The following is a 21,162-nucleotide window of genomic DNA, read 5'->3' as shown; positions in this document are numbered from 1 at the left end:
GACATCTGAATGTCTATTAGATATCCATGTGGAGACATCTGAATATCTATTAGATAGCTATGTAGAGATGTCTGAATGTTTATAAGCTATCTATGGGGAGATGTCTGTATGTCTATTAGATCCACGGGGAGATGTCAAATAGATAGCTGGACATATGACTCTCGAGTGCGGGAGAGAGGTCTAGGCTGAAGATAAAAATTTGGTAGAACTATCAATGTGTCATATTATGCAGGCAAACCAAATAAATGTAAAGTGGGAGACAATTTCCAAATGCCTATTCAACATTGTACACATGGGTAGGAAAGCCAGCACTAAGTTAAAAGTTAAAAGAGTGATCATTATACTAGTTTGCATTAACAGTAATGTAACATGTGGTCATCATCCCAATACACTCTGTCCTCATCAGCTATTTGCTACAGTTCTGTGCCAGTTCTGCCACTTAAGAGGAATGTGAAGAATTTGGAGAAAGCCTGGGGAAAAGCCAGATACAAGTTGAATAAAGAGAAGGAAAACGAAATCCAGCAACGGTTAAAGGAAATAAGATTATTCAGTCAGGGATGATTAATAGCAACTGGTCCTGTACTCTGGATCAGAGAAGTCCGGAAACTTGAAAGCAACTTGCCACCTTTAGATCAAACAAAATAAAAGGAAATGAGCTTTCACTGCGGTATGAATTATATTAGAAATAAAAAGGGAAACTTAACACCTACTACATTAGGTGTTGGCCTGGGCACTATTGCATTTTAATACACATTAAGATCCTTGAGGCAGAAATCTCCATTTTGCAGATCAGAAAAGAGGGATCCTAAAAGGTTAGTTAAGTTCTCAAGTAGAAGAGCTGCAATTTCCATCTGGGTCTAATGAGTCCAAAGTCTATATTCTTTAAACATATTAAATTTCCTAATGGAAAAATTGATAAAAGTAGGAACCAATTATTGAGAGAAGTCATGCAATCTGTTTTTCCTAGATCTTTTAAAAATTAGAAGAGACTCTTTTTGTCTAGTGTATTTTCATAAAGCAGATCTACCTAAAAGCAAAGGGGTAGAACAAGCCAGTTTTCAAATTCTCTCCTAGTCCTAAGCAGCTGTGAAGGTCCAGAATTCTGAAACCATCACACCACACTACCAAGCACCAAGAAGTACATGTTATTTTTCAGGGAACTACTTTTGTTCCTATTTTTCTAATCTAGAATAAAATATGTACTCACCTTACTAAAATACACATAAAATTCCATAACAAATTTTGATTTTTCAATTAATTTGTATGTGCGTGTGAGGAAGACTGGCTCTGAGCTACCACCTGTGCCAATCTTCCTCTATTTTACGTGGGAAGCCAGCACAGCATGGCTTGATGAGCGGGTGCTAGGTCCACCACCAGGATCTGAACCTGCGAACCTCGGGCTACTGAAGTAGAACATGCGAACTTAACCACTACACCACCGGGCTGGCTCCCAAATTTTGATTTTTAAGTTAAAGTAACTCCATACATAACTCAGGGGTCAAATATCCTGGTCTTGATAGACCTTGTTTTTGTTTGACTGTGATAACAAATAACTCTACAGATATCAAGTAGGATGACCTTGGAGAAGATTTATTAGGGTTTGGCCTGTGATCGTTGTGTCAAAAGAACTTGTCTTTATGGACCAGAAAGCCTGATGCCCCAGTGGCACAAAGTGGCATTCAGGCAACTTCACCACCACCCTTCACTGCATGCGACCCGACGTTTAAGCAGAAACCATCCGCCCTGGTCAAAGAGCACCATCTCCGCTGAGTGTCAGGAACAGACACTCCTGGTTGCCTGCTGCCTAGAGAGCTGCATAAAATGAAATGAAACTCAATGATTTTCACTCAGCCCTGGAAAATGTCTGGAGTACCAGAGCTAGAAAGGGGCATAGAGAACATTTAGCCTAATGCCTTCTTTTTATGAGAAGGTAAACAACCAGCAGAAGTGCCAAAGGATCACTGGCTGCAAGCTAGCTCACACAGAGAGGGGGGCATCTAGTTTCAGGCCCTCTATCTCAGAGGCAAGTGAAGGAGAGAAGTCACCCAGAACCAAGGCTTCCATCTCAGAGACACTTCTTGAGGAAGAACACCCCAGTAGAGTGGCTAAGAGACAGGAGCTGAAGCCCGGCTGTCAGGATTTCCACCTAGCGGCTGTATAACCTTGAACAAGTTACTTCACGTCTATGTGCCTCAGTTTCCGCGTCTATAAAACAGAAATTGTAATATTTACCTTATAAAGGTATTTAGAGAAATGAATCTGAGTATACAATAAAGCACCTAAAACAGTGACTGGCATTCAAAAAGCACTAGGTATTCTTATTTAATTATTCTCTCCCTCTCCCTACCCCCTGCTCCCTCCAACTGGCAGTATCTGCTTGCACACAGCCCATGACAACCAGCCTGGATAGTTAGTTACCTTACAGGTCAAGTCCACCTCTGATTCTATGGCTCCCTTAGTTCACATTTTCAGGGGAAAAAAAAATGGCTGTTTGGTCAAGTATCCAACCCTGGTGGATAAGATTATCACGCACTACAAACACAGCCTCCCCTCAGCCTGCCTTTAAAACTGTGGGAGGTCTGGGTTTTATCCTACTTGCAAGCTAACAAGTTAGCATGCTATAGTTTCATGGATGCTGGCAGAAGACATGAGACTTCTGAGCTTGAGACAAAAAACTTTACTACTCCACAGCAACAGCCATATCCAGAGCATCCGCTCTTGTGTCAGCTCAGCAAGACCCAATTCTACCAGGTCATGCACATGCCGCGGGTTGCATTACAGAAGAGGAATCCCAAGCTCAGGGAACCCAAGTCTTTCATAATGGGTAGTAAGCCTGCCTGACCTTTGCCCTAGAAGGAAGCATTACCCATACTGTATGGGTGTAAACAAACCCACCCTTTGCTCTGGAGAGGGACAGTATCTCTATCTCCCAAGGCCCTTCAGTATACAAGCATCCTTGAAAAGAGAGCCGGGAACAAAGGAGGTCAGCTCCTCTGCTCTTAAGACATAAACATGGGAGATCTATGTGCCCCAACGATATCCAAATAAATGGACATTTATACTGTGTTCATGGATTGGAAGATTCGATGCTGCTAAAATGTGAATTCTCCCCAAAACAAACTGTCAATTCAACACAATCCCAATAAAAATCCCAACAGGATTTTTTGGGTAAAAAGTGACAAGCTGATTCTCAAATTTATACGGAAATACAAACGACTTCGAAACACCCAAACAACTTTGAAAAATAAGAACAAAGTTGAAGGATTTACACTACCCAACTTTATGATACTGGCATAATGACACAAAATTGAATCCATGGAACAGAACAGAATCTAAAACTACACCCTCACATATATTGTCATTTGATTTTCAACAAAGGTGCCAAGGCATTTCAGTGGAGAAAGGAAAGTCTTCAAAACAAATGGCACCAGATCAACTAGGTAGCCTTATGCCAAAAAAAAGAACTTTGATTCATACTTCTCGCTGTATACAAATATTAACTCAAAATGGATCATAGACCTAAATGTAAAATGCAAAATTATAAAACTATTAGGAGCAAATACATTAAAAAATCTTTGTGACCTTGAGTTAGGCAAAGATTTCTATACCAAAAGCATGATTCATAATCGAAAAAGAATGATAAATTTCATCAAAATTAAGAACTTCTGTACTTTAAGGATGCTCTTAAGAGAATGAAAAGATAACTAACAGACTAGGAGAAAATATTTGCAAACTTCATATCTGAGAAAGGATTTCTATGTAGAATATACAAAGAACTCTGAATACTCAATTGAAACAAGCCAACTTTTTAAAAATGAGCAAAAGATATGAACAGACACTTAATCAGAGAAGATATATGGATGGCAAATAAGCACATGAAAAGATGCCCAACATCATTAGTCATAAAACAAATGCAAATTAAGACCACAGTGAGGTACCACTACATCCTTACCAGAATGTCTAAAATTAAACAGAACGACCATACCGAGTACTGACGAGGACGCGCAGCAACTGGAACACTAACACACTGCTGGGGGGAGTGCAAAATGCTTACTCACTTCGGAAAACAGTTTGACAGTTTCATAAAAACTAACACACATCTAACACATGATGTAGACATTCTACTTCCAGGTATTTACCCAAGAGAAATGAAAGCATATGTCCATGCAAAGACACAGAAGAATGTTCATAGGAGCTTTATTTATCATAGCCAAACACATCTGAGACAACCCAAATGTCCATAAACAGCTGAATAAATAAAGCAATCATGGTATATCCATATAATACTATTTAGCAATAAAAAGAAATCAACTATTAACACACACAACACGAATGGATCTCAAAATAATTATGCTGAGTAAAAGGCAAAAAAGAACACAAAATATACGATTCCATTTATATAAACTTGCAGAAAACAAAAACCAATCTATAGTGCAGAAAGGAGAGGAGTGGTTGTCTGGAAAGAGAGTAATGGGAGGGAGGGGTCACCAAGGAGCACAAGGCATTTTTGGGAGTGACAGGTATGTTCATTATCTTGACTATGGTGATGAATTTACAGGTGTAGATTTATGTCAAAACTTATCAATTGTTTGTCTTAAATGTGTGCAGTTTATCACATGTCAATTATACCTCAAAAAAACTGTTTAAAAAACAGCATTTACCACCAAGTAGAGCTGAAGCTCAAAAACAGAGATTGACCTGAATTATGAAAAAATAAGGAAAGTCCATTTTTTTGCACGCTTGAGTGAAATACATAACACTAAACACACAGTGTTATAAATTATGATGAACAGACTGGGACAAAATTTTAGGTTACATTGGTGGTAAGGGAGAAGAGGAACAGTAAAGACAGCCTTTTATTTCAAAGAAAATTTTAAAAGCACATATACATAATATATATATATGTTCATATATATGTAACTTCAGAGCTGTGATATCTCTCAGATTTCCTTTTCCCCACATTCCTTAACAATGGGACTTCTCCTTTACCTGATATTCAGACCCGCAGACAACACATATAGTACTGTATTGTTCTCAGAGAAGGCAATAGGTTACTGTCATTTACCAACTGTTTTATCATTTTTCTTTATATCACAGAATCATAACTAAATTGAAAACAATACTTCAGAAACCGAACTAGAATAACTCAGCACACCATTGAGTTTTCCATAATTTGAAATCCTTTTTTTAAAGAAATAGTAACACCTTGAGACAACCAATCCTAATTTCTAATACTTTACAACTTCCTTCAGCCACAGAGGAGTAGGCACATAGCCATCCGAGAGAGATATGTAAACCTCTCCTTACCACTCAAAAGCCACCACAGCAAAGGGATGAATCCTGGACTCTCACTGATGTACTTCAAGCCTTTCAAATTGATGCTCACATTGTACAAGGACATCAGCATTAACCTGAAATGTGAAAGAAAATGGTGTTGAAATGTTGGCTCCTCCACTCTATATTTCACCCTAAATATATCTCTTGGTTAACAGGACTTTAACATACTTAGAGGTTTCCTTGCATTTCAGGCATCCAATTCTACAATCTGTATGACAGGTATAGCAAGCAGAAGGTATGTGAAATAATAATTGTCTCTGAAGCTACAGGAAAATGGGAAACTTGAGCAACAGTGCCACACAATACCACCTTTAGGCTCACATAATCAAGAGACATGAATGTAGAGATGGTACCACAGGAAACCTCAAAACTATATCTATTGAATCATCTCTTTTATTACCAATCCTGCATTTATATACAGGTAACCCTCAATTCACAAGTATACTATACTCTAAACAAACATTTTCTTAAAGGAAAGGACCCTCAACCTGGTCTTCAAAGAATTCCCACAAATACAGTACTAACAAATGTGAGTTCATAATAAAGATCAGAAAATACACACCAAAAAACACCCTTATAAGTAACAGCACAAAGAACCAATGAGAGCCGCATACTAGAAGTATCAGAGTCAGATACTAGACATATCAACTGCAGAGTAGAAAATGTGTATGTTTAATAGGTATAAATAATTCAATAAGAAATTAAAAACATGATCAAGGAGCTACCAAGTATTATAAATGACCAGGAACTCAAGAGAACCTAGGAGAGCTCACAAAAATGAAAACTATAATTATCAAACTGTAAAACTCAAGGGTAATTGACCCCTGGGAAAGGAGAAATACTAAATAGGAAATAGAGCTAAAGAAATTGTAGCAGAGAGAGCAAAGCCAGGAAGGAGGAAGCCCATAAAGGCGGGTGCCAGAACGAGGGGAGCACTAAGACGTGCACACGAAATGGCCCCGGCTGGGGCTGCCTCTGAACTATGTCACCACGAGGCAGACACTAAGGAGCCCAGTGGAGACAGAGAGCTGGAAAACCCAGGAACAGGCACAGTTTGTGGCTGCTGACCACCTCCGGGGAGCCAGGGTTTAGGAGTCAGGTAAAGCTAACCACCTGCTAGGACAAACATCAATTCTCTTCAGGAAAAGATAAGAGTCCAGAGTCCACAACACACCTTCTACAACGTCCAGTATACAATCGAATGTTTAACTCGCAGGGCTGGCTAGGCGAGGAGAGTAGGGCAGTTGCTTTGGGCGCAAATTTAAGAGATGCCAAAAGACTCAGTAACCAAGATTTTTAAAATATATTATAATGCAAATTTTAAAAAAATCAAAACTACTGTAAAAGTTCCATAATAAGCAATATGTCAAAATATTAAATAAAGATGAGATCAGTAACAGTTCCATACCAAGACACATTAGAGCCTGAGGCAAAAGGAAAATCAGTAATAGCGACTCTCCATTAACAAGGGACTACGTAAATAAATCAAGGTGGGCCAGGCACGCGCATGCCATGGAAAATGTTTATTACAGCCCTCTCTTAAAACAGCTGGTTTCCTCACTAACCCTACTTTGTCAAAAGCAAGCTCCGTGGCTGATTCCTCTTTATCACCCACAGCCTGGTACAGTACCTGGGACACTAAGCACTCCGTTTAAATATGGAAAATGACTCAATTCCCAGTGACCGAGAGCCTCAGCAGGGCAAAGCAAGCAGGGACAGGTCTTTCTCTCCTCGTATTTTAGGGGCATCTTCAAGGTCAAGACAAGCTACGGAGTCCAAGAAGGTAACACTAGACGAGCGCCCTCGACAGCAGTGAGGCCCAGCTTTCCAGTTACGATCCTCAGCCCCCCATGGGCCAAAGATGAGCCGCAAGTGCAAATCCTCTCAAGGTTTCCTGAGATATCCAAATATCTATTTGCTAGTAACCTATTATGAGTTATTAAGGGCTATTCAAATGTCATATTCATGAGAAAAATTCAGCACCTTGACTAGAATTTTCAGCGGTCTCTGATCCAGTGTTCCAGGAAGAGAAAAGTTCCTACTTCACATTACCAGCACAGATAGCTGGAATTCCTTAAAATTAAATGTACTGTCTATGCTGCTCTCACGCACAACAGCAGGGCTGAGTCATTGCAAGAGAGATCATATGGCCTACAGAGCCTAAAATATTCTCTATCTGGCCCCTTACAGAAGAAGTTTGCTAACTCCTGCTTTAGAGCATGAAAATAGGATAAACCAATCTTCTCTAGATCTTAAAAGGCAAAGTTAACCTCTAGATGGTAACTGTAATACGTGTGCAAATATGCGGCAGAAGATACGTCCAGCTGAAATTCTTCATTGACTGCCATTTAACTTTAAGGTGTCAAAAACGACTCACAAATTGACAGATACCTTTAAAATTTCCTATTTGGTCAAAATCAGCCATCCTTGTGAAGCAAACATGGAACAAAGGTGATTGCAATGACCATGGTGCCACCTGAGACCTCAAATCATGGTCAGGCTACATCTCACAGAAGACCAGCGACTTCTCCAAGATCACTCAAGGACCTAGCAAACACCAAACTCAGAATGACTCTCCGTTTCTTATCCAAATGTTTTCTATTCCAACCAAAAGCAATTTGTAAATAATGTATGACGTTTCCAACTGTCAAGTCAAAGAAACTGCCCACTCGACTCACTGTTATAGGACTTCACAGGAGATACTAAAAGTAAATGTCATTTCTCAAACGACTGTAGTACCAGGAGTCAGACTTTTTCCTCCAATGACAAAAAAGCCAGCAAAGCTGGCTTCCAACCACAAACCTAGGCAGAAGATTCGTTACAGATGGACTAATGGGCTCCAGAAGAACAACTTCCCGGTCTCTGCAGTCTTGAGAACTTGAGATACATCTGACTCTGATAACAAAAGGACTGAAAGCAAGGCTAAAATAAAGGTAGTGGCGAACGTGGATGCCACAAAAGCAACAACGGGAACTTGCCTTCAATGAAAGGAAGCTCTCTTGGGGCTGGCCCAGTGGCACAGCGGTTAAGTTCCCACGTTCCGTTCTTGGCTGCCCAGGGTTCACCGGTTTGGATCCCGGGTGCGGACATGGCACTGCTTGGCAAAAGCCATGCTGTGGAAAGCATCCCATGTGTAAAGTAGAGGAAGACAGGCACGGATGTTAGCTCAGGGCCAGTCTTCCTCAGCAAAAAAGAGAAGGATTGGCAGTAGTTAGCTCAGGGCTAATCTTTCTCAAAAAAAAAAAAAAAAAGAAAGGCAGCTCTCTTCACCTGGGTCACCGGCCTGGACAGGCTCTCCCGGTGGGGAGCTGGGAAGCCCTCCTGACGGTCTGGTGCACAGGGCTGACTCACTGCAAGTAAAGGTGACGCAACTGAACTGCCTTATCCTTCATCTAAAAGAAACGCCAACTGTCACCTACAAGTAACAGAGAACAAACACACCCAGCGCTTCCAAACAAACCAACAATAAAGACAAACCAAAAGGCATGATTGTGATGGCCAGAAACAAAAACTACAAATCAGTCTTCCAAAACTGACTAAAATCTAAAGTAGCCAAATTAGCACCATCAAGTAATTCTCAGGAACAATGAGCAATAAAAGTCTTAGAAAAGTTTACTTATGTTATTTGAGAGAGAAGCAACTGGCAGAGCAATACAATTAGACATTTCAGACCAAATGACAGACGGCAGCTTGCAGTTAGAGGCCTATCAATTTTTAAAGAGGAATGCAGTAATTAACTACTTAGCATGCTTGTTTTAGAGTCTGCAACCCCTCCCCAATCGAGTCAGAACCTAAAAATCTGTGGTCCATGCCATATGTAATCCTAATCAAATACCTATAGATTAATTGTTATCTACTACGTAACACTGAAGAGACACAAAAGAATATAAAGAACACCAGAACACACACCTCCCTGGTTAAGAAAGAAAACCTCACCACCACAGTCAAACCCCCGTGGAACTCTGAACGCGTACTTCAGGGCGGTGGGAACCACTGTCTACACCTGATGTGAGAATAGCCTTGCATGTCTGTATACTTGTACAACAGGGACAGAACCTGGCGATTTTGTTCTCCATGTTTGCAGCAGCAGCAGGAGGCCGTACGTAACCCCCACACCACGCTGAGGCGTCTATTGATTTGCACAGTTCTAACGTCTTTGCACGATAGGTTCCCACACACTAACTGCCCTCCCTCTGTCTGTTCTCCAGCTGACGGCGGTTCAGGTAGCTTCCTGGGGCACACCGTTACAAACATGGCTGCCAGGACGTTTCTGCACAAGTATCCTGGTGTTTACAGGTAAAACTTCCTCCGGAGTATGTAGGCAGAAGGGGACTGCCTGTCCCAGGCATGCATGTGGTCAACCTCAACAGAGGCCGCCCAACAGCCTCCATCTCCCTCCCCACAGCAAGAGGACAGGTGTCAGCTCTCCCGGCCTCACCTCCTCTCCAAAGCTCAAACTGCCTGACTCTGGTTTTGTTCAACGAGATGGAATGGAAAGGTATCTCATTAGGGTTATAATCTGCATTACAATTGAGGTCGAGAATCTTATCCATATTTATGAAGCTTGTCAGTATCTTTTGGGAACTGCCTGATTATCTCTTTGGTTATATGTATATTGGGTTATTCGCCTTTTTCTTATTGAAAAAGCTGAATACAGATTTTTGAGATTTTTAAAAATATAGATAGAATGATCAAACTAGATAGGTTGAAATCCTAAAAATGCCTCTCAGACAACCTGAGGTTATATTATTCATGGCACCAAATACCAATTTATAACTCAGTACTAGACCAATTCAGTGAATGATAAATGTTTTGGCATTAAGAGCCCTACCGCGTGAAAAATAATATACATTCATTTCCAGACCCCAAATGATAATTAACATCCTAGAAATATGTTATAATGGCCTTAATGATAACTTTCCTACTACCTAGCATTACTAAAGTTTTGACTGGAAACAATTTAGAAACCCAATCATGTTTGAATATTTCCTTTCAATTGGCATTAAGCTGCTCCTTCTGTGAAGAAGTCGTCAGGCCACCACTGCAGTGACACTTTGTATGACTTTTAACAACAAACAAGGTATGACCGTAACCCAGAAGGTGAGTATCTGCATCTCACTTGCTCGTTTAGCAGGACTTCCTGAGCATCTCCTGTGTGCCAGGCCCTGGGACACAGAGCTGAAGAGGCGGTATGTGCCCCCGGAAGTTCACCGTGAGAGGGAGAGACAAGCAGAGCAGATGCTGAGCAGGCTGTCTGTGCTCTGAGGTCCCTTCCAAGCTCAGTGCCCTGAGCTGAGTTCTAAAGTGCTGCCATTATTTTAAGACATTTTGTGGAAATGCTGCTAGAATCATCTTCACAAATACAGTCTGAGCTCTGACTATCCCGAAGAAGTTCTCTCTTCTTTGGAAGCTGGGATTCTGCGGAGAAGCCAGCCCACTGCTCCTGACGATGATGAATCATTGCTCACGGAGGCACAGAGCTGCACGCACAGCCACAGTCACTCAGAGCCACATCTCTTCAGAAATGTCATAATGCCAGTTTGGTCGCAAAGTATGAACTGGATTTCCTGCAGAGCTCACAAATTGGTTCTGTCCAGAGGACCTGGGAAATTTCATGAGCAGGACTTCTGCTGACGACAACTGGAAGTCATCGAGTGGGGGGTAACCAACAGTAACCTCAAGGAGCAGGATAAAGTACATTCCAGACTCCAGAGGCATTTCTACACTCCCCCACCCCATGTGTCTGACAAGAAACAGCTCTGCTGAGCTGCTCTCCTCCCTCCTGGTCCTTCCTGACCATGCATGCCGCATACTCCCCGGCCCCTGCACAGTGAAACGTGCTTTGCCAGTAACCTGCGATTGGTACAGAGCAGACATATTCCCTTCACAGAGCCTGCAGCCCAACCCCAAACCTGGGAGAGCAGTATGCTGAGAGCCAAGCCATCGCTCAGGAATGTGGAAACCCCTCCCTGCCGCCCTCCAACGGCTCAGCCTGCCAGCAGACTCTTCTCTCTAGCTGAGGAGCCACCTTAAACTCTGGGCCTTCAGCCAACCCATTCAACGACATCTCCAGCAGTTCTGTCCCTAACACTGACCCTGAGAAGCAGCCAGAATAAGTTGTTAAAAGGCCGCCTGTGGCCTGTTCAATAAGGACCAATAAAATCATAACGAAGGATGGGCAACGAGAATAAGTTAATGCGAAAGTTAAGTACAAAAGAAATAGGGGTACTTAACAAGGCTAGAAGTCATCCTAATTCCTAAAATCCACATCTCCAATGTGAAACAAAAGTTTTGTTTGTCCAGCTCTTACTGTCAAGGAGAATAGCAACAACAGCATCACCTGACAGGAGTGGGGAAAGACAAGACACAGCCAGGACAGTCTCAGGGTCCAGTGCACCAGGCTCAGTGCCAGCATGATGCTCAATGGCCTCTGCAATCCTAAGGTCAGGGTGCAATCCTAGACACAGCACAGACCCTGCCTGTGCCAGACGTGCATGTGGAAGTCTGGATAACCCATGGTTACAGGTGGAAGAAACCGGACTGATGCTGACAGTGACAGATGAAGCTCTTGACACTTCACACCCCAACTGGTGAACGACTAATGCATGGAGAAGAGCTGGCCAAGATCCTCTGCCAGGGGCTTGCCACTGGCTTGCAGCATGGAATTCCCCAGCCCAGGCTGAGGGAGCCTGGTCTAGGGCTGGCCTGGGTGGCAAGCAGGCACTTGAGAGGCTGATGCAAATGTGAAAATTATCAACAGAGAACACAGTCCTGGTTGGTGTAGCAAGCAGGTGATCCTCTTGGAGGTATGGATGCCAAGGCTTAAGAGATCTACCACTACAGTAAACAGCAATCCACTCATCCTGCTGGAAGCACAAAGCACCTCGTGAGACCCCCAGGATCAGCTGGTATGTCTAGCCACCAGATGTTGGAAGTTTCTACATTTGAAGTTAAAAAAGTGTCTTCCCCAAAAAGGCAGATAAACTAGGGCTAGTGAGAAATTACAGTCTGAGAGGATATGATAATGAAAGAACTCACAGAGGCCAAGTCACAACAATGTCCCACTTGTTACCCCAGGAGAATGTGCCACCAAAGAGATGGCCCTGGTGCCCCATGGTAGAACTAAGTCTGTTATAAGGTCACTGACCCACAGGGCCCATGGGGACTCCAAAGGGAAGCAAAAGGAACAGGGCACCATGAGCCAGCCCTTCATTCTGGAAAAATGGAAACTTTTTTCCACATTCTGGAAAACATGTCACATCATGGTAAACCCAAAGTCACTCAAATTCTAGCAGAGCTGGCAAATGGACTGATGTGGACCTACGGCCCTGCTGAAGGTTGTCACAGCATAACTGGGAGAAAAAAGGCTGCCTAGGAGCCAGCAGAGTGGGAGAACTTGAAAATGCTAAAGCAAGAGATGACAACCAACTCAGCAAAATCCAAGAGGGCAGCTAATCAAAAGGACAGCTAATTGAAATCAGAGGTAGGAGGACTACTCACCCAAAAACCCCAAAAGCCAGATGTCCCTCTGACACATGAGAGAAGAGTGTGAGAGTGAGGGGCTATTAATAAGTGAGGCAGCTGAGATGAGTAAGCTCACAACCCACACCCTCAGTTCTCTCCATGGAGCAGGAAGTAGAGCCACCTGCAGAGGACTGAGTAACAGCAAAGCGGTCAGGTCACAAACAGCCTACAGTCCAACCTAGCCACTGTGGACAGCAAAGTGGGCACCGGTAAGGACACAGAGGAGGGTTCCCAGGGATGCTCACGTGCATGAAGTGGAAGAGAAATGGATTTTTTTAAATGGATTTAAAAAATGAGAACAAGGGGCGGGGTGGGACCAAGATGCCGGAGTGCGAGGTCTTCTTTGTCTCTCCCCCATTGAATCTACAACTAATTGGACATTCACCGATTAACAAAGGATATCCAGATAGCATCTCAAGACGCCTAAAAGTCTCGTGCTACTACACATCGGAACGTGGACAGACTTCCCCCCGGGAGGAGGTGGAAATAGGTGAAAACTCTCTGACCCCCGACCCCCGGACAGCCTAGTTCCTGAAGGAGGCTCTCTTCCAGCGGATTCCACCATAGCATCGCCAAGCACCGAGGGCAGGAGTGTGCACTCACCAGCGGAAAGACAGTGGAAACAGGTGACAACACCGCTACCCAAGCCCCCCGCGATCACACCTAAGCCCAAGGGCAAATCCCCAGGGCCCCACACCCACTGGCAGGGAAGGCCTCCGCTCACCATTAGCAGGGAGGCCACGCCCAGAATCCAGGAAAAAGGAAAGCTCCCGGTGGGCAGATCCCCCGGGGTGGCTCCAGGCCACAAGCTGCTGCTGGGCTCACGGTCTCCTGCACACGGGTCGGTACAGGGGGTGCCTGGACTTCCCATGGACGTGCCTGGGGACTGGGTGGAGCTCCAACACCCGGCTCTGTGGCCCAGGGGGTTGCTCCAGGGTCCCACACCCCCCCAGCAGGGAGGGCCTCTGCTCACCATTGGCAGGGAGGCCCCACACAGCATTCGGAACACCAGGAAGCTCCCTAGAGCAGAATTCCCCACAAGGCAGCAGCTTACAAGCCACCGCAGGCCTATGGACTCTGGCCGTGTCCCAGACGAGGCAAGGGGCTCCCAGAGATCCCGTGAGAGTAAAGTGGGGCAGAGTAGAGCTCCGGTGAAACGACTATGTAGCCCAGGGGGAACTCCAGGGTCCTACAGCAGCCTCAGTGAAAGCCTCTGCACAGCACTAGTGGAGAGGTCCCGACTGGCAATCGCAAGGCGGGAAGGCCCTGGGGCAAAAGCAGCACAGCTAAGTGAGCTAATGACAAACTGCAGAAGATACCCATAGCTCTGCTGGGACCTATAGTGGACAAGTGTGATCTGGTGGGCTCTGCTAGGGACAAATCAGAGATTATACGTGATCCTGCTCCTGGCTGATGGGAAAGCCCACAACACCACTGCAGACCACAAGGAGGGAGCGCGTCTAGGTGGGCTGCAGCAGTAGGCACCAGCAGCCTGAGGCCCCCTTGCGATAGCCCCCACAACCGACGAGGGACCCACATGACCACTGTGACTACAAGGAGGGGTCCAGACCCAGTCAGTAACAGCTGACAGGGTTCCTGGTTGGGGCAGTCTAAACAGCTGCCCCCCAACACACACCAGTCACAACAAGTGGAAGCAGTGACTAAACTCTATCTCTATGCGGAGTCACAAACCCACGCCATCAAGCAGTATGAAAAAATATATTAAATCTCCAGAACAGAAGGAAAATGATAAGCATCCAGAAAACAATCCCAAAGACAATGAAATCTACAACCTAAATGACAATGATTTCAAAACTGCCAATATTAAAAAATTCAACGACCTAAAAGAGAATTCAGATAGACAATTCAATGAGTTCAGGAGCTATGTCACAAAAGAGCTTGACACCATAAAGAAGAACCAATTAGAAATACTGGAGATGAAGAACACAATGGAGGAGATTAAGAAAAATCTGGACTCTCTGAACAGTATGGTCGATAATATGGAGGACAGAATTAGCAATTTGGAGGATAGGAATATAGAAATGATGCAGGCAGAGGAGGAGAGAGAATTAAGACTAAAAAGAAATGAAGAAACTCTCCAAGAATTATCTGACTCAATTAGGAGATGCAACATAAGGTATACCAGAGGGAGAAGAGAAGGAGAAGGGGGCAGAAGGCCTGTTCAAAGAAATAATAGCTGAGAACTTTCCAAACTTGGGAAGATAGATGGAACTTCATGTCACAGAAGCCAACAGATCTCCAAACTTTATTAACGCAAGAAGACCAACCCCAAGACATATAGTAGTGAAACTAGCAAAAGTCAACGACAAAGAGAAAATACTAAGGGAAGCCAGGCAGAAGAAAATAACTTACAAAGGAAACCCCATAAGGCTATCAGCAGATTTCTCAGGAGAGACCTTACAGGCTAGAAGAGATTGGAATGAAATATTCAAAACTCTGAAGGATAAAAACTTGCAGCCAATAATACTCTACCCAGCAAAAATATCCTTCAAATATGATGGAGAAATAAAAACTTTCCCAGATAAACAAAAGTTAAGGGAGTTCATCACCACAAAACCTCCTCTTCAAGAATTGCTCAGGAAGAAACTCATTCCTGAAAAATCAAAAAAAGGAAAGGGGTTACAAAATCCAGAACAAAGGAGATAAGCAAAAGGACAATAACACAAAGTAACAGCTCTCCATCAGGACAAAATGCAAAAGAACTGGAAAGCAAGTGATAAAATTGCAACAGTAGGCCCCCACGTTTCAATAATCACACTAAACATGAATGGATTGAACTCTCCAATCAAAAGGCACAGAGTGGCAGGATGGATCAAACAACAAGATCCAACAATATGCTGCCTCCAGGAAACACACCTCAGCCCCAAAGACAATCACAGACTCAGAGTGAAGGGGTGGAAGACAATACTCCAAGCCAATAATGAACAAAAGAAAGCAGGTGTTGCCATACTTATATCAGACAAAGTAGACTTCAAAGCAAAACAGGTAACGAAAGACAAAGAGGGGCAGTATATAATGATAAAAGGGATGCTCCACCAAGATGACATAACAGTCATAAATACATACGCACCTAACACAGGAGCACCAAAATTCGTGAAGAAACTCTTAACAAAACTAAAAGGAGACATCAACAGCAATACAATAATAGTAGGGGACCTCAACACCCCATTAACACCAATGGACAGATCATCCAGACAGAAAATCAACAAGGAAATTATAGAATTAAATGAAAAATTAGATCAGATGGACCTAACAGATATATATGGAACACTTCATCCAAAAACAGCAGGTTACACATTCTTCTCAAGCACGCATGGAACATTCTCAAGGATAGAACATATCTTGGGAAACAAAGCAAGCATCAATAAGTTCAAGAGGGGTGAAATAATACCAAGCATCTTTTCTGATCACAATGCTATGAAACTAAAAATCAACTACAAGAATAAAGCTGGGAAAGGGGCAAAAATGTGGAGACTAAACAACATGCTACTGAACAAACAATGGATTATTGAAGAAATTAAAGAAGAAATCAAATATTATTGGGAGACGAAAATGAAAACACACTGTACCAAATTATTTGGGACACAGCAAAGGCAGTCCTAAGAGGAAAATTCATTGCAATACAGGCTCACCTCAATAAGCAAGAAAAATCTTACATAAACAACCTCAAACAACACCTAACGGAATTAGAAAAAGAAGAACAAACAAAGCCCAAAGTCAGTAGAAGGAGGGAAATAATAAGAATTAGAGCAGAAATAAATGATATTGAAACAAAAAAGACAGTAGAAAGGATCAATGAAACAAAGAGTTGGTTCTTCGAAAAAATTAACAAAATCGACAAACCCTTAGCCAGACTCACTAAAAAAAAAAAGAAGTCTCAAATAAATAAAATTAGAAATGAGAGAGGAGAAATCACAACAGACACCGAAGAAATACAAAGGATCATAAGAGAATACTATGAAAAACTATATGCCAACAAATTGAACAACCTAGAAGAAATGCATAAATTCCTAGACTCATACAACCTACCCAAACTGAATCAGGAAGAAATAGAGAATCTGAATAGACCAATCACAAGTAAAGAAATAGAAACAGTAATCAAAAACCTCCCCAAAAATAAGAGTCCAGGACCAGACAGCTTCTCTGGAGAATTCTACCAAACATTCAAAGAAGATTTAATACCTATCCTTCTCAAACTGTTCCAGAAAATAGAGGAAGATGGAGCACTCCCTAATACATTCTATGAAGCCAACATCACCCTGATCCCCAAACCTGACAAGGACAACACAAAGAAGGAAAACTACAGGCCAGTATCACTGATGAATATAGATGCAAAAATCCTCAACAAAATTTTGACAAACCAAATACAGCAATATATCAAAAAGATTATACACCATGATCAAGTGGGATTTATACCAGGGACACAGGGATGGTTCAACATCCACAAGTCAATCAACGTGATTCACTACATTAACAATATGAGAAACAAAAACCACATGATCATCTCAATAGATGCAGAGAAAGCATTCGACAAGATCCAACATCCATTTATGATAAAAACCCTCAATAAAATAGGTATAGAAGGAAAGTACCTCAACATAATAAAGGCCATATATGACAAATCCACAGCCAACATCATAGTCAACGGACAAAAACTGAAACCCATCCCTCTCAGAACAAGAACAAGACAAGGGTGCCCACTTTCACCACTCCTATTCAACATAGTACTGGAGGTGTTGGCCAGAGCTATTCGGCAGGAAAAAGAAATAAAATAAAAGGAATCCAGATAGGCAACAAAGAAGTAAAACTCGCTGTCTGCAGACAACATGATCTTATATATAGAAAACCCCAAAGAATCCATACAAAAACTATTAGAAACAATCAACAACTACAGCAAAGTTGCAGGGTATAAAATCAACATACATAAATCAGTAGCATTTCTATACGCTAACAATGAACTAACAGAAAAAGATCTCAAGAACTCAATCCCATTCATGATCGCAACAAAAAGAATAAAATACCTTGGGATAAATTTAACCAAGGAAGTGAAAGATCTATAGAACGAAAACTACAAGACCTTCTTGAAAGAAATCGACGACAACATAAAGAGATGGAAAGACATTCCATGCACATGGATTGGAAGAATAAACATAGTTAAAATGTCCATACTACCTAAAGCAATCTACAGATTCAACGCTATCCCAATCAGAATTCCAATGTCATTCTTTACAGAAATCGAACAGAGAATCCAAAAATTCATATGGGGCAGCAAAAGACCCCGAATTACTAAAGCAATCCTGAGAAAGAAGAACAAAGCTGGAGGCATCATAATCCCTGACTTCAAAACAGACTATAAAGCCACAGTAATCAAAACAGCATGGTACTGGTACAAAAACAGGTGCACAGATCAATGGAACAGAATTGAAAGACCAGAAGTAAAACCACACATCTATGGACAGCTAATCTTTGACAAAGGAGCTGAGGGCCTACAATGGAGGAAAGAAAGTCTCTTCAACAAATGGTGCTGGGAAAACTGGACAGCCACATGTAAAAGAATGAAAATCAACCATTCTTTTTCACCATTTACTAAAATAAACTCAAAATGGATCAAAGACTGAAAGATTTGGCCTGAAACAATAAGTCTTCTAGAAGAGAATATCGGCAGCACACTCTGACATCAGCTTCAAAAGAATCTTTTCGGACACCATAACCCCCCACATGAGGGAAACAATAGAAAGAATAAACAAATGGGACTTCATCAGGCTAAAGAGCTTCTTCAAGGCAAGGGAAAACAAGATTGAAACAAAAAAACAGCCCACTAAGTGGGAAAAAATATTCACAAGTTATTTATCCGACAAAGGGTTAATCTCCATAATATACAAAGAACTCACACAACTCAACAATAAAAAATCAAATAACCCAATTACAAAATGGGCAGAGGACATGAACAGACATTTCTCCAAAGAAGATATGCAGATGGCCAATAGACACATGAAAAGGTGCTCATCATCACTAATCATCAGGGAAATGCAAATCAAAACTACACTAAGATATCACCTTACACCTGTTAGAATGGCAAAAATATCCAAAACCAAGAGTGACAAATGTTGGAGAGGTTGTGGAGAAAAGGGAACCCTCATACACTGTTGGTGGGAATGCAAACTGGTGCAACCACTATGGAAAACAGTATGGAGATTCCTCAAAAAGTCAAGAATAGAAATACCTTATGACCCAGCCATCCCACTACTGGGTATATATCCTAAGAACCTGAAACCAGCTATTTCAGAAGCTCCATGCACCCCTATCTTCATTGCAGCATTATTCACAATAGCCAAGTCATGGAACCAACCTAAGTGCCCAGCAACTGATGATTGGATAAAGAAGTTGTGGTATATTTATACAATGGAATACTACTCAGCCATAAAAAAGGACAAAGTTGTCCCATTCACAACAACATGGATAGACCTTGAGAGTATTATGTTGAGTGAAATAAGCCAGACAGAGAAAGACGAACTCTGTATGACTCCACTCATAGGTGGTAGTTAACATACGCACAAAGAGAACTGATTGGTGGTTGCCAGGGGAAAGGGGGGTGGGGGGAGGGCACTAGGGGTCAAGTGGTGTACCTACAACATGACTAATAATAATGTACAACTGTAATTTCACAAGGATGTTAACTTTTATAACCTTAATAAAAAAAAATGAGAACAAGGGCTTCCGGTTTCCAGTTCACATATGAGGAGCGTGGAAGTCGCCACTCTCTCCCAACAAATAAAAATCACAACAGACTGAAAAACCAACAACTCTTCTTGGATTCATAAGAGAAAGCGGACACAGGGCCAACCACTGCCCCCAGGATTGGAGAGACAGACAGGTGAACACAGGGAGCCAGCTTCCCAGAGCAGAGACTCACGAGAGGAAACCACCGCAGGAACCAGCGGTGGGAGAAGAAAACCTGAACTGCAACTGAGGAATTAGCCAAGGCTCAGTGTAGACAATGCTGACAGTTAAAAACTCCAGGGGGACCCAGTCAAAGGGAGGTCCCTACAATACTATGAGATTTACCTCTAGGAGCTCAAGCAGGTTTCCACAGCAAGGGGAGGGGAAGAGGAACCATTCTGAAATACACCAGAGTGCTTTGTTCTTCCTAACAAGGCTGGCCCTCAGGGAAGCTAGTCAACCAGAGCCTAACTGACTCAGGGAAGGGAAATACCCAACTCCAGTGAGCTCTAGCCTTCGGAAGGGAAATACCCAACTCCAGCCCACTCCAGCCAAGCTGTCCAGGATATGAAATGCAGTCCAGAGGCACAGGCTCACTACAAGACTGAGACGAAATCACAGGAAGAGTACAGTTAAGTGTCACCTAACAACACGGACACATTCTGAGAAATGTATTGTTAGGTGATTCTGTAGTTGTATGAACATCATACAGTGCACTTATGCAAACCTAGATGGTACAGCCTACAACACACCTACCTCTATGGTCCTAATGTTATCAGACCACTGTCATGTATACGTGGTACATCATTGACCAAAATGTTGTTCTAGGCCTATTTACAGCAGTTCCTTTTAGTACATCATGCTGGCTATCACGAAAAAATTACAAGGCATATCATACCAAAAGGCAAAAAATACATCTGAAGAGACAGACCAAGCATCAGACCCAGACATGGCAGGGTCACTGGAATTATCAGACCAGAAATTTAGAACAATTATGATTAATATACTAAGGGCTCTAATATATCAAGTAGATAGCATGAAAGAACAGATGGATAATGTAAACAGAGAGACAGAAATCCTAAGAAAGAACCAATTAAAAAAAAATGCTAGAGATAAAAAGCCCTGTAACAAAAATGAAGAAAAGTCTTTGATGGGCTTACCAGCAGACTAGACATGGCTGAGGAAAGAATCTCTGAACTAGAAGACATATTGATAGAAACCTCCAAAATTGAAAAGCAAAGAGAACAAAGACTGAAAAAACAGAACAGAATATCCAAGGACCGTGTGGCAACTACAAAGGGGGTAACATAAATGTAATGAGAATACCAGAAGGGAAAGAGAGAGAAAAGAACAGAAGAAATATTTGAAACAGTAATGACTGAGAATTCCCCAAACTAATGTCAGACACCAAACCACAGATCCAGGAAGCTCAGGGATCACCAAGTAGGGTAAATGCAAAAATAAACTACACCTGGGCATACCATTTTCAAACTGCAGAAAATCAAAGATAAAGAAAATATCCTGAAAGAAGCCAGAGAAAAAAACACCTCACTTACAGAG

At 42.3% G+C, this 21,162-nt stretch overlaps 1 protein-coding gene across 2 annotated transcripts in view; it reads right to left on the bottom strand.

Moving 5' to 3' along the window:
• Window positions 1-21,162, bottom strand: part of LOC124234232 (heat shock factor 2-binding protein) — a 107,410-nt gene that overhangs the window by 33,837 nt on the left and 52,411 nt on the right. For both annotated transcript variants that reach the window (XM_046651474.1, XM_046651475.1), the window contains exon 8: window positions 5,308-5,411. In XM_046651474.1, the coding sequence (XP_046507430.1) occupies window positions 5,308-5,411 (104 nt within the window). The remainder of the gene's footprint in view (window positions 1-5,307; window positions 5,412-21,162) is intronic.

This window comes from Equus quagga, unplaced genomic scaffold, assembly GCF_021613505.1.
Source record: "Equus quagga isolate Etosha38 unplaced genomic scaffold, UCLA_HA_Equagga_1.0 73442_RagTag, whole genome shotgun sequence".
NCBI lineage: Eukaryota > Metazoa > Chordata > Mammalia > Perissodactyla > Equidae > Equus > Equus quagga.
This window is presented reverse-complemented; position numbering and strand designations above follow the sequence as displayed.